The sequence below is a fragment of the Trachemys scripta genome, chromosome 8, assembly GCF_013100865.1.
Source record: "Trachemys scripta elegans isolate TJP31775 chromosome 8, CAS_Tse_1.0, whole genome shotgun sequence".
NCBI classification, from domain to species: Eukaryota; Metazoa; Chordata; order Testudines; family Emydidae; genus Trachemys; species Trachemys scripta.
In genome coordinates, this window is record NC_048305.1 from 7,458,246 (window position 1) to 7,482,692 (window position 24,447).

The following is a 24,447-nucleotide window of genomic DNA, read 5'->3' on the forward strand; positions in this document are numbered from 1 at the left end:
GTGTGTGTCTAAGTCTAAAGGAAAGGCAGCAACTGCCCAGTTGGTAGTATCAATCTCTGGAGCTTGCAAGGTGGCTAGGAGTCAACCCTTCCTGCTTTCTATAGCACATACTGCCCACCTCATCAGAGGAGAGCGAAATTAACCAGCAGACCATTCTAGCACAAAACGGACACCCCGTAGTCTGGAAGAGACAACATGCTGGATCAGATTCACTTGCTGGCTGCTGTGACGGTCCTGGGAGTCCTGGAGCAAGGTATAGTGATTGAATATGCATTCCCCACAATTGGATTAGCCAGTTTACATCCTAGCTGCTCTCCTTTTATTTGCATGAATGAATAGCTCCTGTGATGGGGTGGCTACCCCACACAAGGCCTGAAGGGGTAAAGTAGGAGAATTAACCTTAGGCTGCACCTGGAGGAAACCCAGGGCATGCTAGGTCCTAATTGCGGGTGAAGTCCAGGTGGGGGAGGAGCTGGGCAGGATCTCTAAAGAGAGAAAGTTGGTAGGCTGACGGGGTAGGAAGATCTGCAGTTCTACTCCCTGATGCAAGGGGGCAAGAATAGGAAGTGGTAATGATGGCATAGAAAGCAGGCCAAGGAAGGAGCAGTAAGGGCTGGAAGAGTAAAAAATGTAGAGCTGCTGAGTTGAGGGTCTCTGGACTGAAACCTGTTGTAGATAAGCTTGCCAACTTTCTAATTGCACAAAACAGAACACCCCTGGCCTGCCCCTTCTGTAAGGCCCTGCCCCACACTCACTCCATTTCCCTCCCCCGTTACTTGCTCTCCCCCACCCTCACTCACTTTCACTGGGTTGGGGCATGGGATTAGGGTGTAGGAGGGGGGTGAGGGCTCTGGCTGGGGGTGTGGACTACAGGGTTGGACCAGAAATGAGGGATTCAGGGTGTGGGAGGGGGCTGTGGGTTGGGGCAGGGGGTTGGTTGTGGGAGGTGGTGTGGGCTTTGGGGTGGCATTGGTGATGAGTGGCTTGGGATGAAGGAGGGGGGTCTGGATTGGGGTCAAGGGGTTTGGAGTGTGGGAGCGGGCTCAGAGGTGGTGCAGCAGGGGTGCAGGCTCCTGCTGGGGGTGAGGGGTTTGGGGTGTAGGAGGGAGCTCAGGGATAGGGCAGGGGGTTGGAAGGGGATGCAGACTCTGGGAAGGAGTTTGGGTGTGGGAGAAGGCTCAGGGCTGGGGTACGGGGCTGGGGATGAGAGGTTTGGGAGGTGGCTCCAGGCTGGGACCGAGGGTTTGGAGTGTGTGAGTGGGCTCAGGGCAGGGGGTTGGAGTGAGGAAGGCGGCACAGGCTCCGACTGGGGGTGCAGGCTCTGGGGTGGGGCTGAAGGGTTTGGGGTGCAGGAGGAGGCTCAGGGTTGGGGTATGGGGTTGGAGCCTGCCTTAGCCCCGCTGCACTGCTGACCAGACTTTTAACGGCCCGGTCAATAGTGCTGACCGGAGCTGCTAGGGTCCCTTTTAGACCAGGCATTCTGGTCGAAAACCAGATGCCTAGCAACCCTAGATGTAAAAGGCGGGCGTGGTTTCCCCTACGTGTCACTGCTGGAGTGACACACTAGGGATAGCCCATTTGGTGGTAGTTGGAAGCAGACTTTGATGATACACTGGAAGTGGGGAGAACTTTAATGGGACTTAGCCAGAGGGCTAAGCCATGAAGAGGAAAGTGCTGCAGCTCCCGGCATGTGAGAGGCCAGGAGGGGAACGACTGGCTGAGTGACTACAGGAAGGGGCGTCAGACCAGGTGGCAGAGAATTCCTCAGATGAGCCACAAGGGGCACTGCCAGTGGTGAATAAAGAAAACCCTGTCAGTCCTGCTTTGTATATTAAATTTCGGCCGTTATTCCTGTAACTCCCCAGCTCTTCAGATGCTGAATGAGTATTTGGGCTAGTTTTCTAAATGCATTAGCCAGAAGGGCTGTCGGTGATGCCAGGGTAATAGGGTTGGGGAGTCTAAGGGAAGGACGTCTGTCTCAGGGCTAGTCTAAACCTAAAACTTAAGTCAACCTAGCTACATTGCTTGGGTCTGTGAAAAGTGTTGTGGCTTGTGCGGTGTAGTTAGGTCGACCTACTCCCTGCTACAGAAGCAGCTATGTTGATGGAAGAATTCCTCCGTTGAAGTAGTTACTGTCTCTCAGAGGTGGATTACCTGCTTCAATGGAAAAAGCCTTCCATCGGCATAGGAAATGTCTAACTACAGCGGCATAGCTGTACTGCTTGTAGTGCAAATATACCTAGTCTCTAACATGTTGGGAATTTCTTGATACATCTGACTTTACAAATGTAGCAAGCTCCCCAGGAAACCGAAGAATCTCTCCATTTCACAAATACAGTAACTCCTCACTTAAAGTCATCCCAGTTAACGTTGTTTCGTTGTTACGTTACTGATCAATTAGGGAACATGCTCGTTTAAAGTTGCGCAATGCTCCCTTCGAACGTCTTTGGCAGCCGCCTGCTTTGTCCACTGTTGGCAGGAAGAGCAGCCCATTGCAGCTGGCTGGTGGGGGCTTGTAACCAGGGTGGACTGACAGCCCCCATCCTCTCCCCACTCCCCTAAGTTCCCTGTGCGGCAGCTGCCCAGCAGGCTAGCAATTGCAGCTGTCCCTCCCCGCACTGCCATGTGCTGCTCCTGCCCTCTGCCTTAGAGCTGCTCCCCGAGCCTCCTGCTCCCTGTGGAAGGGGGGGGCTAATGTCAGGGTGTCCCTCTCCCCCCTGCTCCTACACCCCACTTACCCCTTATTCATATACAGCAGGGAGGGGACACGGAGGGAGAGAGACAGAGAGAGCCTGAGGCAGCAGCTGCTGTCTCAACTTCCTGATCCACTTAAAAAGACAATGCACTTAAGAGTGGGTCAGTTTACTTAAAGTGTCAGTGTGCATTTCTCTCTCTCTCTCTCTCTCCCACACACAAAGTGTGTGTCTGTCTCTGTCTGCCATGCTGTCTCCCCTCCTCTCCATTCCTGCTGCCTTGTAGAGTGAGAGGCTACATTAACAACAATGTGTTAACCCTTGAGGGCTCAGCCGAGTGCTAGTTCATCATTTAGCACAGGGGTTCTCAAACTGGGGGTCAGCCTCAGGGGGTCACGAGGTTATTACATGGGGGGTTGTGAGCTGTCAGCCTCCACCCCAAACCCTGCTTTCCCTCCAGCATTTATAATGGTGTTAAATATATAAAAAAGTGTTTTTAATTTATATGCGGGGGTCGCACTCAGAGGCTTGCTATGTGAAAGGGGTCCCCAGTACAAAAGTTTGAGAACCACTGATTTAGCAGCAAGGCATTCCCTGGGAAATATCCCACCCTCTTCCATCCTCTAACTTCACCACCTCAACCAAGCTTCACAATCATCATAGCTGTGAACAGTATTAAACTGTTTGTTTAAAACGTATACTGTGTGTATATCTATATAATATATATTTTTTTGTCCGGTGAAAAAAATTTCCCTGGAACCTAACCCCCTCTCCCCCCCCCATTTACATTAATTCTTATGGGGAAATTGGATTCGCTTAACATCATTTTGCTTAGTCGCATTTTTCAGGAACATAACTACAGTGTTAAGTGAGGAGTTACTGTAGGCTCATTTTTTCCTGGAGGGTCCATGGACTTCAGTGCAAACAAAAAGAAAACTAAGCAATGTCCCAACCACAGAAGAGTAGAGTGACCAGAGGCAATGGAGAAAAACCCTTCTGCAGGCAGAAAGCAAGGGGTTCTGGTAGGGAGGGAATCTCCCTAGATCTGGTTCCTCACTGCATGGTAAAAAACCAAGTGGCTGGTAAGGATTTCAGAAATCAGTGTGCATGGTTTTCTGGCAGGTCCGACTTGGTGCTTGCAAACAGTACACAGGATTATCTGATTACATTGGCCATTTTTACATGCTTTCTAATGACCCTAGGCTTCCAATGGCTCCTACATAGGATACACTCACGCACATTACTTTTTCCTAAACCCATCTCACTGGACCCAGGGGTATGAGAGTCACAAGTGTGTGTGGTTGCCGTGGTGTGACCAAACTCAGGAGGTGAAAGGTAATAGTGTGTTCCATCAGATTCCTCAGTACTAGGAAATCTGGGATTCAAAATTTGGTACTAGGATGCAAATGAGAGAGCTATGTTTGTCTTTTCTTTCCTTGGAAAATAACAGGCCTGGTCTATATAATCGCTCTTTGCTCTGCGTATAAGTAGATTGTAATGAGTCCCCTTTGTCAACATAGTTGACTTGATGGTGGCCAGGCTGATTGTCTAAGAGTAATTGGATTCTACAGTGGTGTTTTTGCCATGTAGATGGGGCCACTTATCCACGCCTGTGTAGTCGGGGTTTGCTTCCTTCACTAATGAAGGGCGGGGCGTGGATGTCCCTCAGTGCTTTCAGAACTTCCGGTTGTACGAACAGGCCAGACTTTGTAAAGGCAGCTAAGACTGCCTCAAATTCAGGTGACCTTTTCTAGGGAGTTTCTCACAGTGTGAGATATTTGGATTAGAGATAAGAGATGAGACTGAGTCATGCTGGTTCTTCCTGGTTACATAGGTAGCTGTGCTAACATAGCTGGCAGAGGGGGGTGAGTCCTGGGAGAATCTGATTTCATATTGAGCCTTGACACATAGTGCTAAGCATTTTGTATCCTCCCACACAGAGGCGTGGAAGGAAGGGGGCATGTTGGACCCAATTATGGAGACATAGGAGGTCCTATCTAAGTTGCAGAAGAACAGACCATCTCACTTACTCCAGAAAATGAATTAACTTACTCTCAGAAAAATCACACTATAGCCTTGGTCTCAAAGTCTGAGCATCGTGTACGCCCACCTCATTGTGAACCATCCATTACCATGTTGTATACATAGATGTGCATCATGATGGTAATCAGCCATGTTAGAACCAGGTGACACACATGGCAAAAAGTTATAGCCAAGACCAGAACGTCCACAGGAAATTATGCCCCTCTCAGACCTCACAATGGACAAGTCTGATAGGCGGGCCTGTCCCTAAAAATGTGGGCCATTGATCATTCTAAATAAAAAATCCAATACAGAAACTAAGAGGGTGTTGTCTAGAGGCAGAGTGGGGTAGTCAGAAAGATGTGGCAGAAACTTGGCTGGACGTGTATTACAGGTCTGAAACTGGAGAAAGGGGAAGTTTGGACACAGGAACCATCTTCCTAAGAGTGATTAGGTAAAGGAACAGCCACCAAGAACATGCTGAAATAGTCCAAGGGACATTACTATATGGGTTTGGACTTCACTGTCTAGGAAATTCTTTCCAGATTTGTCACTGATATCTTGCCAAACTTCCAGTATGGCGCTCACCAAAAAATTGGGCCTGATTCTTATTTACACTAAAACCAATTTACACCACATTTATCATGGAAAGGGGTCTTGTAAGCCCACTTTAAAGGTTACAATTGGATTAGAAGGCCCCTTTTCCAGAACCAGCGGGGTGCAGGGATGCTTTCATGTACATGAGAATCGGGTCTCTTTGTTCTTTGTGAAACCCCTGTTCAAGAGGTTCATGTGTTGCAGACAGGAAGGATTAAAGATCAGGGAACTGATTTCTCTTCCATTTAAAAATATTGTTCTCATCCTCAGAACTAAGATGGGAGAGGATACCACTTGGTAACTGACACTATATCAAGTGCACAGGCTGGGAATATTTGTATCATATTTGTTCCTGAAATTAGACCAATATGTGGCTAGTGTAGCATAAGTCCATCCTGTGAAATCTGGATGGTGTGTGTGGAGCCTTGTCAGAGCTGGAGACTGGAAACTGTTGAAAATATCTCACTAGTGGAGAACTCTGGTCCCTTCCAAAGGCATCACTTTTTTTTAATTTTTCTTTTTTTTTCTTCAGAACTATTTGTCTGAGTCCTGGGTATAATTCTTTTATGGTAAAGATAATATAACGATAGCGACATAAGGTGTGTGTGGGGGGAATGACTCCATTGCATGCAGGGACATTACACCAACCTTATCTTTCATGTGGCGGTGGAATGTTAACAAGCCCTTGTAGCACAACACTGAGCTCCATCATCTGTGACAGTCTCCTGGTTTCCATGAAGGCTGCTAGGATCATGGCTTCTTGTTTCTTTCTTTGCAGCTTACTTCTCCCTCCAGGTGATCTATGCCAGACGGGCGTACGGGATCTCTCCTCCAAAAGTCTCAGGGCCACCTGATTTTGAGAGGGTCTTTCGAGCACAGTAAGACTTATTTTTAATGACCTGCTCCATGGGGCCAAGAGTAGCCTCCTATGTCATCTTTGCTGGCAGAGTTTGATCAGACAGTTTGCTCACAAGACTTCCCCCAGAAATGCAGGTGGTTACAGTATTGGGAGCCCAGAGAGAGGGAGCTGTAGGGGCTATATGGCTGACAGAATGGCAATGACTAGTCATGCTGCCCATCCCCCTGCTCTGTCAATCAGCCTGCTGTCTTGGTGGAAAGCTTGCTGCGTTTTAAACAGAGGGGACTGATTATTGGTATAAATCCCTCCTACTCTGGCTGGCACTGATGGCAGGGTTCCATCGCAGGGAGGACCCCACAATGCCAGGGTCACATGGATTTATTAGTGTCGCTGTTAGGACTGCTCAGAAGTTAGCCACTGTGGCTCAGTTTAAGACTTTCACTTATACACCTTTCAGCTATAGATGGCAGAAACCAGCCTTGGGCACAGCACACTGAATGGAGTAGGGAGGATGATGGGGATCCAGATCTAGATCTCCGATCCCAGACTGGTTTTATGCCAACCCTGACAGAGTTTAGACTAGCCTAATTGTAGCGCTAAACTCCATCAGCTGGTAACAGCTCCCAAGGAGATCCGTCAGCTGGGAATAGCCAGAGTACAGTGCCCCTGATATAGCACCTATACCAGGTACTGTAATGGGGAGAGACAATGGCCTTGGAGGCTCTATGCTCACTGGGGTAATCCCTAGTTAAGGAGACGTGGCCAGTTTCCATCTCCTTTGCATCACCAGAGCAGGGGTGCAGGATCTGATCCTATACATGGAAAAAAAACGACTGGGTCATTTATTCCATTTCCCTAACAGTGCAGGAAATAGTCCTCAGATCTGTAATCTCAGACTAGATCATTAGTGAAGATGGCTCCAATGGCTAACAGAACACACAACCATCGCTACCAACTAGTAACCAAAGCTGCCAAGGAAAACATAAGGGAAGGTGAGGAGGAGGAGGAGGAGGATGCATGTATAAAAAAACCTCAGGCACCAGGCTCACCACTGCCCATGGTGCTGGGTGAGTGAAAAGCACTCTGAAAACTAATGGCAAGAAACCACAGTAATTGAATATTATGGCCCACATTCTGCTCTGAGTTACTCCGTAGAACCCCATTAGCTGGGTTAGATAGGAGATTGATTCTGAAGACCGGGGCAGGAAAGGAATGGGTGCAAGCCACTGGGCATTGCTTTACAGAGAAGTAGTCTCCGGAAAAGCAGAAGCCTGGAGCCACTGGAAAGCCTCAGAGAGGCACAGAATGCTGACCCTATTCTTCCTCGTTTCCTCCAGGGTGAATTGCTCTGAGTATTTCCCCATTTTCTTGGCTATTCTCTGGCAGGCTGGCCTCTTCTTCCATCAAGGTGAGACTGACCAGTTAGTTGGTTAAATGGGGCGGGGGAAATGCTGGATCTGTTTAGCTCTATGCGTCTATGTGCTGGCCCAGTGGGCAGAGTCAACAGGACTTGCTTCCTCACCTCTCTGGCAAGATTGCACCCGCAATAGAGCGGGAACAGTCAGGATCTTCCCTGGAGGCTTTAGCCTTAGAGGGACAGGCTGGTCAAATAATTCCAAAAAGCCTTTGGTGTCTGCTACTGTAATTTGTCGTCTCCTCTCAATTGCAGGTCTGACTGCTGCCTTGGGCCTGCTTTATCTCTACTCCCGCTACTGCTATTTTATGGGGTATAAAGAGTCCTCCTCGGGAAGGTAATGGAGCCTGCTATGGTTGGGCATGGACTTCTTCTTTTGGCGTCTTTGGCATGGGATTTAAAGCACTTGGGATGTGGAAGAGTTTGGTTTCTGAGACTGCTGGCCTTCTGCCTATTCAGGATGCAGCAGGATCCCTACCTCTGTTAAAAAGATCAGCATGAATCAGAACTGCCAAGAGTTCTCTTCCCTGGAATATAAAAATACAGTTAGATTAAGGGCTGATGAAGGGAATTAGAGCCCACAGAAATTTATAGGGGCCTCTTTAACATCACAATGTCACAGCAGGTGTTTGATGAGTACTGTGTTAATGACTTCTGGCTCCCTATAATATTTAATATGGGCTTGGATATAGGATTAGGGCTAAGTGTACAGAAGAGAGACAAGGAGAATTTTCTGCTTCCTGGGGTTCTGAGTTTCCCCTGATAATTTTTATTTATATATATGTATGTATATGTGTGTGTGCGCGTGCGCACCTGGGGTGAGCTAAAACAAGGGGAAAGGACTTAGTACAGATGGGAGCGTTCTAACCTCACCCTCCCTTTTAGGGGGCATAGGAGGGTGGGAATGGGAATGGGAATCTAATGGGTTTCACTGTACCCTTTTCCCACTTCTCTCTCTTAGGGTATATTACTCCCCTTATAAGAGGCCAATGCTTCTAAGTCTGAGCATTCTGTCTCCCTCCAGGTTAGCCCCAATGTATTTCAGCGCTGGAGTTCTCTGGATTCTTATCGGACTCGCAGCAGTTGGGATCTTGCATTTCTTGCTCTCTCACTATCTGGGGATGAATGTCCTTCTGTTCATTAGCTTGTGAAAGGAGCGTCTCCTTGGACAACACCCTCCCTTCTTGGCCCCTCTGAATGTGTCCCCTTTCATTAGGTCCACATAGTCGGTCTCCTGCAGGCAGTGGTGAGCTGCAGCCGGTTCTCACTGGTTCATGTGAAGCGGTTGTTAAATGTTTAAGCAGTTTTAGAACCAGTTGTTAACCCACTTCCCTGCAAGGGGGCGCTGTGGCTTTGATGGGCTCTGGCTGGGAAGTGATGTAATTCCTCCTCTGGCTACTGGGGGCGCTGCGCTGCGGGAGCCATGTGGTCCGCTGCCTGGCCCTGGGCACAGGACGTGTTGCTGCTGCTGCTCCCCCGACCCCTGGTCCTGGGGCTCCCGCTGCTGCCTGGTGGGTCCTCGGCTGCTCTACTTGGCTTGGGCTGCGTTCTGCTGCTCAGGCTGCTCTGAGGCGCTCTCCCCGTGAGTACCTGCAGCCAGCCCCTGTCTCCAGACAGCCCCGCATCCCCTGCCCTGACTGCAGCCAGCCCCTGCCGCATCCTCTGCCCTGCCTGCAGCCAGCCCCTGCCCCCTGCCCTGTCCTAGGGTGACCAGATTACACGAACAAAATATCGAGACACATGGGGGGGGGGGGGAGCTCCGGAGTGCCACAGAAGCAAAAAGAAAAAAAAGCCAAGCTGGAGCACTGCACCCCCTGTCCTGCCTGCCGCACCCCCTGCCCTGTCTCCAGCCAACCCCTGCCGCACCCCCCTGCCTGAAGCCAGCCAGCCCCGCACTCCTCTGCCTGCAGCCAGCCCCTGCCACACACCCTTGCAGCCCTGCCTGCAGCCAGCCAGCCCCTGCCTGCAGCCAGCCCCTGCCGCACCCCTCTGCAGCCCTGCCTGCAGCCAGCCCCTGCCGCACCCCCTGCCCTGTTAACCAGCCAACCCCTGCCACACCCCCATGCCCGAAGCCAGCCAGCCCCGCACTCCTCTGTCTCCAGCCAACCCCTGCCGCACCTCCCTGCGGCCCTGCCCGAAGCCAGCCAGCCCCACAGCCCCCTGTCCTGCCTGCAGCCAGCCCTTGCCTCCAGCCAGCCCCGCACCCACGCCTCCAGCTAGCCCTGCCCCACGCCCCTGTCTGCAGCCGGCCCCACGTCCACTGGTGCCCTGCAGTTCCCAGGACAGTAACCCTGCACACCTGCTTCAATGAGGGGGGCAGGGAACAGCTGGGACCCACACATGTGCACACCCTAGGGTGACCAGACAGCAAGTGTGAAAAATCAGGACGGAGGTGCGGAGTAATAGGAGCCTATATAAGAAAAAGACCCAAAAATCGTTAAAAATTCCTCCCAGGAAAATACGGATATAGGATAACCCATTGGTACAAAAAAATATATACTGTGACACATCCCTTCAATCAGAACTTTTTATAGGGAACCAGTTGTTAAGATTTTGGCAGCTCATCACTGCCTGCTAACAGAATGGCTGTGCATAGCACTGCCCTCTAGTGGTGTAATGTTGGACACACGCGGTGTCTACATTCTAAGCACTTCACTTTCCTGACCAAGAGCGCAGTTCTGCTCCTATTGAAGTCAGTGGAAGTTTGTCACTAATGTCCATGGCAGTTGAGCCCAGGTGGCAAGGGAATGGAGCTGTTTTGTTTCCCTGTTTGTGGCAGCTAATGGTCCATGGCTGCATTCTGCATCTATGGGTGTGCGTATGCTTTGATCTGGGGATGTGATTCCCAGCTTGAGGAGACATACCCATACCAGTGCACTAAAAAGTAGCCAGGGCGGTGCAAGCAGCAGGAGGAACTAGCTATCCGGAGTGTGTGTCCGTCAGAGAGCATAGCTATGTCCCCAGGATGGCTGGCTTCTCCCATTGCTCACATTGTGGCAGCTACTCTCTAATTCTAGCATGCTGGCTTGATCCGATCTACCACAGGTATGTCTCCTGGATCTGGGAATCACACCCCCAGCTCCAGGGTGAAAACACCCCTGTGTGGGTAGCTGAGGATGGTAATGGCTGCAACCCCAGATGGCTACTTTGTGTCTACAGTCTCGTATATCGGGTACAGTGCTCTTCTGTTTTGGGTCCAGTTCACCAAATCCACTGCTATTTTGAAAGCTGTTTGGGATCCTTTTCCATTGTAGAGCATTTCTCCAGAGGTGGTTCAGTCTTGAGGACTTGGAGATACAAAGTCCCAGCGTCTTGTCCCTGGGGAAAATCGTTTATTCTCCTCAGGTGTATAAATGGAGCTATTGCCTAAAATGTACTTATTTTCCACTGGTGCTGTAAAGCTTCATTAGTTAATATTTGTGCAGTGCTTTAAAAACATAAAACCCTGGCTAAGTGCTACCTGTTACTCACTACCTAAAAACTCATTAATTCAGAGTTAAGGGTAACTGGCTGGCCAGGCCCGTGCCCTGCCTGAGCATTGAGTAGACCTATATTTAAACTCTGAAAACCAGCCCATAGAGAGCTATGGTACACACCAGCCCCACCCCCACAACCTTAACTATGCCCTTTGAAGCTGGCAAGATTCACTGGAGATATACTGTAAGTAGACTTCAGCCAGGGCAGCTCTTTAATAAGTAGATGTGAAGAATGTGATATGGTGTCCTACAGAAGTGTATTCACTCATTCATTTGCAGGCACTCCCCAGCTTCCCTTCACAGTGTTAGGGACAGCTGTAATGACTGCTGCAAGGAGTACATTGCAGCAGAGTGATACAGTGCTGGGGTGTCTGGGGCACCACTCGGAGAGGGCAGACTTAAATTTGTGGGGCAGGGGCAGGTATGTACCTTAACTCTGTATTCCCTGGTTTTCAGAGGTGCACTCAATGCCTGGAAGGGTGGGAGGCGCTGCCGGTCACCCTTAACTCAGTGTGAATAAAAGATTTTTGGACAATGAATTTTCCCCTTTTTGAAGAAGTGGGGATAGTAATGGGGGGCATGACTAGGGAGCACTGGAGGGATGGTGGAACATGAGGAGGCTTCCTGGGAATATCTCACTGGCCCTCAGCTACCAGCTCTATCCTCCTTCACACCTTTTTGCCCAAGGAACTAGAGCACTTAGAAAGGAGACAGTGACAAGTGTAAACCTTTGGGTTGTCATCTGGATGAACGATTGTAAATAGTTAAATATGCTGCTTGTGTATTTTTCAGGATAAACATAAGTTGCTGTTTTATGTGGGTGCAAGGTGAGTTCAATGGCTACATTGTGTCACCATGAGCACCCACATACTTGGACATCTGGCTTGCAACAGAATCCCAGTCTTGCTGCATGCGCACAAATGACTTACTCTGGCTCTTACATTGTTCTTGTAGCCATGTCAGTCGCAAGTTACTAGAGAGATGAGGTGGGTGAGGTAATATCTTTTATTGGACCAGCTTCTGTTGGTGAGAGACACAAGACATTACCTCAGCCACCTTGTTACTTTGGCTCATCCACTTGGCTTGAGCCACACCGTAGATCCAACTTCTACTCTGAATAACTTCTAAAATATTGCTTCCCCAAAGAGGCAGTGGGTGCCAGATGCAAGCTGAGATCAGCCTCAGGAGGGTGATCTCAGCTGGCATATGTTTGGGGAAGATCAGAGCCATAGGTGAGCCCTAGTTCTATGCAAAAAAATATTAAATCCAGAGAGATCTAATGACTGCATTCCTGTAAAGCTCACTGTTGTAATGCTGTTTTGTTTAATATATACATGGCAAGGATTTGTAAACTTATTAATACTTCCTTACTAAATAAATAATATAGAAAGTGTGTGTGTGTGTATATATATATATATATATATACATAAAAACTATAAAATTTTGATGTCACATGATTTAAGTAAGGTTTTATATCAGGAAACCTTTGTCCTAACAATCTATCCTGGACCTTGGTGAAGAACAGCAATTTAAGGCACCCAAAGTAAGCATGTGGATTTTAGAGCACTTAGTTTACTTTTTGACAGCCAGTTTTTCTAAGCTCAACCTTACCTCCAGTGGTGCTACTGCCACCTCCCTGTAATAACCAGTACATTCTTGCTTCTCTGCTGAGGCTATCACTTGAATGTTAGCTTTTTTAGTTAGGCATTTACTGTTTAATATCTTGAGAGCCACGCTGTCTCTCAGGACCACACTTGAGAAAGGTATTCTCCTTATGGTCACTGAATGGCTTTTCTTTTTCCTGGAAAATGTCTTGGTTCACAGATTTAAAAAAAGCCTTGTGCACTCATGAGAAAAATCTACAGTGAACAGTTCAGGTGGTGATGGGCATATTTATGGCTGTGAAATGGTCTGTTCAGAACTTTGATGGAACACCTCTCCTTGTATAGATCAGGAGACCAAAGTTAAAGTTTACGAATATCCTCCTAGAGGTACAATAACCCGATCAGTTAATAAGCCCTGTCCCTGGGTGGGAAGGTCTGTAAATCAGACTGAGTAACTCTATAACAATTATGTTGTGTTTATTTCAAACATTACCATGCAACCGTATGTATGTAAACCAGCCGCAATAAAAATACAGGAGGAGAAAAAAATAAAATTTGTAGTGCATTCAAGTCCACCTGCAGCACAGAATAATAAAACTAGACTGGTTGTTTGGCCTTGGGCAAAACATATGTTGTCTCTGCCTCCCTTTTTCTACCTGAAAACAGGGCTACTTTTTACCTCCCAGAGGAGGGGTTTTGTGAGGCCTGAGTGCCAGAGGCCCTGAGCACCTGCAGCTGTTGACTTCATCCGGAGTTCTAGAAGCTCAGCCCTGCTAAAAGTCAACCCCAAAGGATCAGATTTTGGAGAGCTCAGCCCTCAGGCTTGTGGCCAGATTTTCAAAAGAATTCAGCATCCAGTGTGCTGAGCTTTTTTGAAAACCAGATATTGAATCTCAATACTGTAGCTTTAAAAAACAAAAGCACTATAAATGTGTTAATACCATTAGTTACAAAGGGGACTCCACCTCATTTCCACAGTGCAAAAAGCTGTTAACATAGCATGCTATCCAATAATAAACCTTACGTAAAACCCCCACCAAACCACTTTCCTGCCTATGTAACGTAACACCTAAGATTATGAGAATCAAAAGGGTTTATTTCATGACTCATTTCACAATTTTTCTAGTCCCTGCTTTCTTGTATTTTACTCAGCTTGAACAGTAAAACTGACTCACTTTAGAGAGACATGGTGTGTGAGGTGATATCTTTTATTGGACCCACTTCTACTGGTGAGAGAGACAAGCTTTTGAGCTTCTTCAGAAGAGCTCTGTGTGGCTTGAAAGCTGTCTCTCTCTCCAATATCCATGGACCAACATGGTTATAACAACACTGCATACAACAATAGAAGATGATAAATCACTTTCAGGCTTTCATGCGCCTCCTTGCAGTGTCTGGGGTAGCAAACACTTGCAGAACAAGGTTCAAATGCAAACAAAAACAGTTGCACAATGACCTAGCACAATATCCCATCCTGTCGGAGATCAATGGGTGGGACTGCAATATAAACAACAAAATAGTTTTCTTCTAACAGTTATAAGAATCTTAAACAAGATGGACATTGATGTTAACGCTGACAGTATCTTTTTAACATAAGTGGTGAACAGTTATTTTACAACATCTGTCACATAGTGAGATGTTTCTTAATTCTTTATACCAATAAACAACATAATATTTTAAACTTTATCCCACCCCCTACGTTGTAACCAAAATAACCTACCAGTTCTAGAGTTAAAACAAAATAGCCAATTCCAGACTGCCACTGCAGTTCCCCTTTCTTTGTTCAAAGCATTGCTGACTGATTTAAATTCAATGTGTGGTGCTTACCACTCCTCCAGAGGCCAGTTCCATCTTTCACATAATCAGCCGGTTTTACAGCCCCGCTATCTCAGTCTGCAGATGCTACCCACCTTGAGCCGTCCTGCTTGTCTGTCTCCTGGTTTGTCAGACACAGCTGCAGAATGACTCAGCAAAAAGAAGTTAATGACTCAGCAATATGAAGTGACTACAGCAAGCTTTCTTCTCCTCCTCTCTTGCTTTGTGAGAGCATAAGAAGCACAACATGGAGCTGAGGGGCTTTGGCACCCGCTACAGTGTGCCTCTGAATCCCATGGAAACACCTTCTAACCCATTCTCCCTTTAAAGGTGCTGTGACTTAGAATTTGTGTCTTACTGTCCTGTGTATTAAGTACCCCGTGCAAAACAAAAGCTCCTCCCCCTAACACGGCTACCGCTCTGAAACCTGTCATTCAGCGATGTTTCATCCCACTGCTGCTTAATGATCTTTAATCAAACCACAGGACTCAGCATGAGACTGAGACACAATCTAAAAGCGTAACAGGCACCATGCTGACAGATGTAAAAGAACAATCAAAGCAACAGTCTCCCTGCAATCATGCGACCAATATGTGTTTTAATGCCATCCACAAGCTACTCCAGTGGCTCCTGCCCCATTCATTTCAGGAGCAATAGCCCACATCCTCAAAGGTATTTAGGCATCTATCTGGACCTTTCTGCCTGTCTGAGCACCTCTAAGGGTACGTCTACACTTACCGGAGGGTCCGGCGGCAGGCAATCCATGTTCTGGGATCGATTTATTGCATCTGGTTTAGACGCGATAAATCGATCCCGGATCGATCCCGGATGTGCTCGCCGTCGACGCCGGTACTCCAGCTCGGCGAGAGGAGTACGCGGCATCGATGGGGGAGCTTCCCTGCCGCGTCTGGACCCGCGGTAAGTTCGGACTAAGGTATTTCGAATTCAGCTACGTTATTCACGTAGCTGACTTTGCGTACCTTAGTCCGAAGTGGGGGGTTAGTGGGGACCGTAAGTCACCTACCCCACTAGCCTGGTTTAGAAAGTAAATGAGTTCAAAGGGCTCCTGGGCGTATTTCACGTGTCTTCCTTTGCCATTGTGAGGCGACAGTGCCAGTCAAGCTAGTCCCGGAGAGGAGACCGAGATACAGAGCCCGCAGCGCGCGCACTCACACTTCACTCCTGCTTTAACTTCAGGGAGCCGAGCAAAGTGGGTGTGAACAGGTAGTAAGTCTTTAATGTACTGATCCCATTTTACAGATGTGGAACTGAGGCACAGAGGGTCAGATCCTCAAAAGTATTTAGGCACCTAACTCCCCTGAAACCAATGGGAGTTAGGTGCCAAAATACCTTGAGGATCTGGGCCAGAGAGAATAAGGCCTGATCTACTCAAAAAAGTTGTACCATACTGGTAAAGTTGAAGCAGTACAACCCCTGCATGTGTTCACATAGTTATAGCACTAAAAAGATGCTTTATATCAATATAATTGCACACACACTCAGGGTTTTTCACATAAAACTATTTCAGTAACCAAAATAGTTATACCAGTAAAATCACCATGCAGTAATCAGGTCTAAGTGACTTGCCCACAGTCCCATAGGAAATCTGTAACAAAGCAGGGAATTCAAGCTAGCTCTCCTATGTCCCAGGTTAACATTCTCCCCACTTCACCATTCTTCCACAGTTTAAAATGGTTTTTACAGAATGCATCCTGTCTCTTTCCTGCTTCCCTCAGGTCATCTGTTGCCAGTCTCCCCTCTGTCCCTTCTTGTGATACCTTCATCTTTGGTGGGGCAAAAGTTTTCTCCCCTGCAGTTCCTGACACAAGTTAGCTGGAAGACAACTTTTTTGTATCTCTCTGCCTCACTGAGTTCTTCTTTTGTTTGAGAATAAAGAGGCCATACAGCCTAGTGGTTAGAGTATGGAACTGGGTTCCAGCCAGCAACTCCTGAATTCTGATCTTGGTTCTGCCACTGACTTGAAGTATGACTGTGGCCAAGTCACTTAATGGCTTAATGCCTCAGTTTCCCCATCTGCAAAGCAAGATAATGACTTATTTGTTAACACACACAGGTGTGAGGATTTTCTAGTTTGTAAAGTATTTTGAAGATCTACATGTTCTGTGTTGCCAACTTGCAATTTTATTGCAAGTCTTGCAAGAGTTGATGTTTGTTAAAGCCCCAGCTCCTGGAGTCAGGTGATTATGGGAGAATTACAGCTTTCATTTAAAAAAAAATACATTTCTACCTCACATGGTTGTGAAGAAAGCTTGAAAATGTGACCCTATAAATTCTCAAAAGTCAGAAGCCAAATAAAAAGAACTCAAAATGAATTATTTTTAAAATCTCCTAATTTTAAGATAATCTATTTTTTTTTAAAGCCTGACATGATTTTTGAGCCCTTGAGATTGGCAATAAGAATCACTATACTTTTTCTCCTTAACTAGAACTCTTAGGCTATGACTACTCTGCCACTTATGTCAGTATAACTTATGCCACTCAGGGATGTGAATAAGCCACCCCCGAGCAACATAAGTTACACCAACTTAAGCGCTGGTGTTGACAGTGCTGTCAGTGGGAGAGCTTCTCCCGCTGACATAGCTACCACCGCTCGTTGCGGGCGGATTAATTAAGTCAACAGAAAAACTCCCATCGGCTTAGAGTGTCTACACTAGAGAGCTTACAGTGGCTCAGCTGCATTGGTACAGCTGCACCGCTGTAACTCTCTAGTGCAGCCATGGCCTAAATGTCTGTGCTCCTCAGCTGTTGGTCTTATAACTGACTGAATGCTTCAATATTATTCAATCTACACTATCTTTTCAGAGCTGTTTTCAGTCACAAACTGCTGGCTTGTAAGTTATAATAGCTAGGTACGGCATTACAGGAGACTCTATATCAAATAAAATCTGTTATCTTCCACTGTTGTTTGCAATGTTGTAGCCCTGTTGGTCCCAGGATATTAGAGAGACAAGGGGGGTGAGGTAATATATTTTATTGGACCAACTTCTGTTGGTGAAAGAGACACGCTATTGAACTACTCAGGTGGAGTTGGCAACTACAAGGGCTGGGTTCAATATCTTGGGGTTCTTCTTAACAATACAAAACAGAACCAGATTGAGTCCCCACCAAGTAATCTGGAAAAATTACCACCACCTTGGGTGCCACTAAGAGGCCAGACTTCCGCACTCGCAAGCACCGAATCTATGTATAACAAAAGATATTACAAGGGAAAGGGAAACCAGCATTCATCTGGGAAAACACAACCATGATTCAAAAGCACGTATCCATAAGCAAACACCCATCCTGCAATCTGTTGGGTGGTCTTTGTCTCAGTTTCCCACCTTGTGGTGTGAAAATCTTGACAAAGGAATATCCCTTTAACATGCCACTCCCTGTGCCCTCTGCTGCACCCCACTCATAGTTTGTTATTCTTGGTCAGCGAAGACCCAGAGTTCAGAAGTGCATTCACCTGGGTTCACCTCCCATCCCTAAAAGGGACAAAACCTGAAGAAAAGTGCTGTGTAGCTCGAAAGTTTGTCCAATAAAAGATATTACCTCACCCATCTTGTCTCTCCGATATCAAATAAAGTTGTTTTATAATGTATTTTACCACATGCTTTGCACACTGCACCAACTGACATACAGGGACTTTAGGAAAAGCCTCTGTAGAGGATGCAGTGTCTAGAGAATTAGAAAGCTAGAAGGAGGTATGAGAGCATAGAGGCAGAGAGGAAAAGCCAGTTTCCTAATCATAGTTGATATGCATTCTGAGAATGTGACATTTGCCTACATTAGAATACAGGTGAAAAATAAAACTATGTTCCACTGAGGGTTTGGGACAGACCTTTTCCTTGGCACATTCTCAGGGCCTGATCCAAAGCCTATTGATGTCAATGGAAAGACTCCCATTCACTTCAATGGGCTTTGGAACAGGCCCTTACTGTTTGTCCTAGGGTGACTAGCTGGATGGTCTCTGATGAACATTAAGGAATAAATCTTGGTTTCACTGATGTCAAATGAGTTCAATGGGATCAAGATTTTGCACTAAATCTGTTAACACATTCTTGTACCTCCATCCCTCCCCTTCCTTCCTTAGGGCTTTGTGTTGTTAATCAATTGTGGGACATAGTCCCTCTTTCCTCCTCTCTCCACAGAAAGTGTAAAAAACTCACAGAGACTGAATTGGAGTCTTTGACCTTTCATGCCATTTAGGCCCTTTCTACACTTGGAAGATAGTGGTGTTTGAAAATTGTAACAGGATTTAATAATGATACACAATAGTGTTGCCAGTTCTCACAAGTTTATTAAGAGCCTGGTAGTATTTGGTGTTTTAATTGAAGCTGCAGTTTCTAGCGTCAAGTGGTTACAGAGAAACTCAGCTTCCATTTTAAAAATAAGGAAGTTTCTAGTTCTCGTGGTTGCAGAAAAAAGTTTGAAAATGTGACCCGAGTGCACCCTAAAGGCTCAAAGACCAAAAGGGAAATAAACAGTCTCATGATTTGGGGGCCAGATTCACAATTTTTGAATGTGTGGTGTTGGTAACACTGATACAATCTTATAATAAAGCCAAAGCCTGAGAAGTGGTGAGATTTGTACTCTACACAGTGTGTGTCCTTTGTTTTAGAGCAGGGAAGGCATCTGCTCATGGCATTATCTTCATTTTGCAGATAGGGATACTGAGACATAGAAATGATTTGCACAATGACAGAACTGGGAATAAAACCCAGGTTCCTCTGTTCTTTTCCTACCGTGGGAGCCCACTTCCACCTCCACAGCTTCTGACTGCCAAAAGCTGCTTTACAGATGTCTCCACAAAGGACATATTCAGTTTCAGTAGAAATCTACTTATGCTGTTTCTGCTGCTACGTTTGGGGATGAGATAGGTGGGATCAAAAGGCATTTGTGTGTCTGCTTTGAATGACAAAGGCTCTGGCCAAAGCCGGCTATTTTCTTTTTGGGGCTGCATTAGGGTCAGCATCTCACCAGGTGGCGCTGTTTGTGAAGTCACAAGGGCTACTGCTGTGTATGGGAGGAAAGATTGACAAATATGTTCCTGTAAAAAGCATTTCATGATTAGTCATGTTGACTCGAGGGAAATGCGGTTATTTTGCCATTGCAGATTAAATTCATCCAAGTGCAGAGGGCTTGCGCAAGGCCCTATTATGTGTTATCTCTTTGTTACACACCAACCACGCTCCCCATAAACTCTTAACACGAGGTTTTCAGAGGTAACTAGGGCCTAATTTCAACCTCAAAAATGTGTGTGTGTGTGTGTGTGTGTGTATTTTCATACGCCCATATGATTTAACATGCAATTGCATGTGTAAATAGGCAGATATACACATGCACACACAATCTTGTTAGCTTTGTCAGCTGCCCATTGATAAACAGCCACGAGCAACACAATTCCCCTAATGCTGTGCTTCAGGATTTGGTGATGGACTATATCCAAGCCACAAAGGACAGCAATGCAGGACCCTGAAGACACAGCTGGGTGGGATAGAATGAACATATCCCTGTGCTTCCCCTGGAAACTTGAACTGCTAACTTTCTAACTGGATGTGTTTGTGAAAGAAGCCTGCTGTGAAACTGAAAGCAGTAACTGATGCATAGGGCTCATTTAATGAAGATCTTCCTTTGTGATGCCTGCATGTTACACAGGTTACCATAGTAGCAGAATCCATATCAAAAGGGCCAAGAGGCTGGAAGAAGTAGGTCAGTATGGTCTAAATAATACCCAGACATGTCCGTTTCGAACTCAACTTGATCAGGGGAAGAAAAAGAAATCCAGAGACAAGATTAAAATATATGGCTTCAAAAAGTGCATTTCTTTTAATCAGAAAAATACACCATGAGCAACTTTTTAAAGCTACTTATCTTTTGTGTTATTACGAGAGATGGGCCTGAATCAAACACCAGAAACTATAAGGGAATTTGGATGCCACTTTGGACCCCAACTTCTCAGCTGGTCTTTATTTCTCTAATGGCCCAAATTAAAACTCCCACACTCTAGCTCCATGAAACTATGATGAAGTTCAGATCTGGATCCAAATTTTGCAGACTGGCCCCCATATTTAGTTACTAACTTTGCCTTATTTTTATCTGATTAAATCAAATTTACTTCAAGGAGCAGAGGAAGGAAAGGAAGTCGTGCTGAACTTATGCAATGTACATTTTATTTCTTTCTGTGGCATACAGAGGCTTCAATGTTCTCATGCTTGGTTTGAACTCTCTGTATTGTTATGAGATACATTCTAATACCAATTTTATAGATTTAAAACCAGAGTGTTTCAGATAGGCTTGCTGAGGGCTATACCATCACTTTCAGGGGGGCTCTCCTTTTAACATAAGGTATAACCACACAAGGAAAAGGGTGTGTTCTTACCTCATGCTAGCTAACGTGTGATAAAATCCTGTTGAGGTCAAGGCCGTTTATAGGTTTCACACTAGTTAGCAGGTCAAGGTAGAGATTATATGGGAGTAGAGGGTTTACCTTGACTTGCTAATGTATTATTACTGTAACTGGCATTGCCTGGCCTTCGCTAGGATTTTACTTCATGTTAGTTATGATGATTAGTGAACACGAGGTCAGAATGAACACATATTTTTCCCTAGTAAAGACAAAACCAAAAAGTTTAACAGATGCATAGGGCCTTGTGTTAACTCTCTGCTTATGGGTGAATTTCCTCCAAAGAGAGAACCTTGAAACAATTTAGCCATTCATTGCACTAAAATTTAGGAAAAACTGTGTCTTTTTCCCATCCAAACAGTTAACATCACTGTTGTACTGTGGGTTCTTATATTTCTAGTTTTTCAAAAAATGCTTTAAAAGTAATAATTACATCAAAACTGCCAAAGCAGGACTCATTGAGCAAGAATTAAGAGTCTGACAGAAAAGTCCTTGTAGAAAAGGATAAAGGAGAGGGAATGGGGTGAGGACGGCGCTTCAGTTAGCCTGACAAAAATACAGATGTTCAAGGCACTGATGTGTTGTTTGCATCAGAAGCATTAATTAGGTATCAAATTACCTAGTTTAGCTACATCCTTAATCCTAAATATTGAAAGCTCTGAGTTACTTGTTGGTAACTGGGAAGTATAAAAGTGACCACTCAGATATCCATCATGTGTGAATATATGACTAGCTGAAACAGGGCGATTGTGAGTCACTGCAAGCAAGGTGAAGAGGTTGAGCCAGGCCAAACATCCAGGGTGGCAGCGAACAAGCAAGCCCCAAGCAGGTGAGCTCCTGAGCTAGCCCTTCCTGAGGGTTTACTGAAGCGAGAATCAATTCTGTACTTTGGTGAGTGGCTGAAACAAAGGGCTGGTTACTGAGCAGGATGTGTTTAGAACTTGATCAAGGCACTTTAGGTCTGGTTCTGCACCTATGGAGTCACTGGGAGTTTTGCCATTGACTTCAGTGGGTCCAGGGTCCTTTTTGAGCTGACTGGTGACCTCACAGGTTTGTTCTGAAAGCTCACTATATGGATTGCCAGAGTAACCAGGCACTTATGAGTCACCGGCAGAGATATCACCTGCATATAACAACATGAGATCAGGCCTTGCTTACACACTAAACATATGCCGGTATAGTCATAGTGGTACAACCCCACTCCCCCAGCATGGATGTAGTTATACTAGTATAAATGCGCTTATATCACTCTATCTTAGGCTATGTGTACACTGTGTGCCTTACAACAGCGCGGTTGTGCCACTACAGCTGTGCCATTGTAAGGCACTCAGTGTAGTCGCTCTTTATTGCCGAGAGAGCTCTCTCCCGGAGACCAAATAAAAGCACCCCCAANAATGAAGAGGCTTTTCTTAGAGGCAATTATGGATAGTTAATTAATTGAATATTTTGTCTTCTCTTCTAAAAACCTTAATGTCTTAAATCTGCCCCTATTCAGGAAAGTACTTAAACTATTACCAGACTTAAATACATGCTTAAAATTAAGCACAAGCTTAAGTGACCTTCCTGAAGAAGGATACTTTCCTGAATCACAAGCACATTTTTGACAGCAATTCATGTCTCTGATGTCAATGAGTCTCTTTGAAGTACAGAAAAAAGATGCAAAGATATTTGTAAATGCTAACTTCTTTTGGCAGTTTTGCTGAGTAAGGAGTGAAGGATCAGGTCCTTAAAACAGACATAAAAACAACGAGGAGTCCGGTGGCACCTTAAAGACTAACAGATTTATTTGGGCATAAATCTGTTAGTCTTTAAGGTGCCACCAGACTCCTTGTTGTTCCTGCTGATATGTGCTGTCCACACTGACGCTTTTTGTCATTAAAACTTTTGTTGTTCAGGGGAGTATTTTTTTCACACCCCTGAGCGACAGAAGTTTTAATGATGAAAGTGCAGTGTAGACATGGCCTTACTCTCCTATGGGAAGGGGAATAATCTATACTTGTATTAGGCAGCTTTATATTGGTATAACTGTGTGCACACTAGGGGTGGAACCAGTATAACCATATAAGTAAAAATGTCGCACCCTTAACTATTACACTGGTACAAAATGTGTGTGTAGATCAGGCCTCAGTTTAAATAATGAATAGAAAAGCAGCAAACAGATGAGCTCCCAAATAAGTGCAGAGAGACCTGGGGAAAAAACATGGTGGATAGAGGTGATGCGATGCTTCAGGTCCCAAGTGAAAACTGATGCTGGAGACAACCTTGGAGATAAGCTGATGATGTAAAGAGGAAGGTTGTGGATTCAACAAGCATAGAAATGGTTTCTGAGATGAGAGATGACTGGATAAGCTGGTCAACACTTGAATGTCACCTCCTCAAAACAGCCTCAAAAATAGCCTGTTTTATTAGCGAATTTCAGATCAGGACTATTGGGGCAGGGGAGTTCTCGTCCAGTTTCAAGTAAGCAGACAACTACTTTCAGTGTAATTAATAAGAAAGAACACATACTCTGTAAGAAAAGGGGAAGAATAAGAATATAAAGGTGCAATGGATGCTTGAACCTTCATCATTTGCACAAAATGAATGGGAGGCCCATTGTGGATTATCTAATTTTGTGAATTAGCAAAAAGAAAAAAAGACTGTATCACACAATACACATTTTTATGAGTATGGTTTTGCTTTTATTAATCATGACAATGTACCTTGGGGCTAGCTCCAAAGCCCATTGACCTCAATGAAAAGACTCTCATTGACATTGGGGCAAGCCCATGGCACTTAAAGAAAAATCCCAAAGCAGTAGCAGAGACCTCCCTGTATCTCCCTGCTTTAATCCTCTCATGACAGATGGAACAATGTCAGACTGTCAGTGTTTTGGTGAGAATTAATCTGGTTTGCAGATTAACTAAGAGCCTGTCTACATTTAAAATGCTACAATAGCACAGCTGTGCTGCTGTAGCACTTCAGTATAGACACTCCCTACACCAATGGTGGGGGTTCTCCTGTCAGAGTAAGTAATCCACCTCCTTGAGAGGTGATAGGTAGGTTGATGGAAGAATTCTTCTGTCCACCAAATGCTCTCTACACAGGGCTTGGGTAGGCTTTTGGATTTTTCACACCTCTGAACAATGTAGGTGGGTTAACCTAATTTTCTAGTATAGACCAGCCCCAATTGAGAGTTAATGAGGTTTAACTGTGCATTAAGTGTCCATACATAAATGCAGGGAACAAGCAACACAATCTAGAAGTGATGCCCAGCAATGGGGAGAACCACCTAGTGTACACAGCTGAAACGTGGTGGGATGATTCTCATAACTGAGGTTATGGCATAACTGAGGCATCCGAAGAAGTGAGGTTTTTACTCACGAAAGCTTATGCCCAAACAAATCTGTTAGTCTTTAAGGTGCCACCAGACTCTTTGTTGTTTTTGTAGATACAGACTAACACGGCTACCCCCTGATACTTGATAACTGAGGTGTGAATGTCAATTGGTACAAGCTATGTAAGACAGACATAAAGGGAAGGGGGGCAACAGATAATGAATCCCATCATCTTTTAAAGGAG

At 45.7% G+C, this 24,447-nt stretch overlaps 3 protein-coding genes across 4 annotated transcripts in view; 2 read left to right on the forward strand and 1 right to left on the reverse strand.

Moving 5' to 3' along the window:
* LOC117882245 (leukotriene C4 synthase-like) lies at window positions 1-9,300 on the forward strand. Its single transcript, XM_034780357.1, has 5 exons — window positions 1-253; window positions 6,091-6,190; window positions 7,509-7,579; window positions 7,841-7,922; window positions 8,610-9,300. The coding sequence occupies exons 1-5, from the start codon at window positions 196-198 to the stop codon at window positions 8,734-8,736; spliced, it is 438 nt and encodes a 145-aa protein (XP_034636248.1). The 5' UTR covers window positions 1-195; the 3' UTR covers window positions 8,737-9,300.
* Window positions 1-14,597, reverse strand: part of CANX (calnexin) — a 65,284-nt gene extending 50,687 nt beyond the window's left edge. Inside the window, exon 1 of one of the 2 annotated variants that reach the window (XM_034780342.1) lies at window positions 14,573-14,597. Coding sequence is in view for 1 of the 2 variants with exons in the window: in XM_034780340.1 (XP_034636231.1) it covers window positions 14,490-14,513 (24 nt within the window). In the remaining variant the exon portion in view is untranslated. Of the gene's footprint in view, window positions 1-14,489 lie in introns of both variants that reach the window. The other variant, XM_034780340.1, reaches the window with a different exon arrangement.
* CBY3 (chibby family member 3) overlaps window positions 7,556-24,447 on the forward strand; it is a 22,456-nt gene continuing 5,564 nt past the window's right edge. The window contains exons 1-2 of the mRNA XM_034780356.1: window positions 7,556-7,579; window positions 7,841-7,922. The gene's annotated coding sequence lies outside the window, so the exon portion shown is untranslated. The remainder of the gene's footprint in view (window positions 7,580-7,840; window positions 7,923-24,447) is intronic.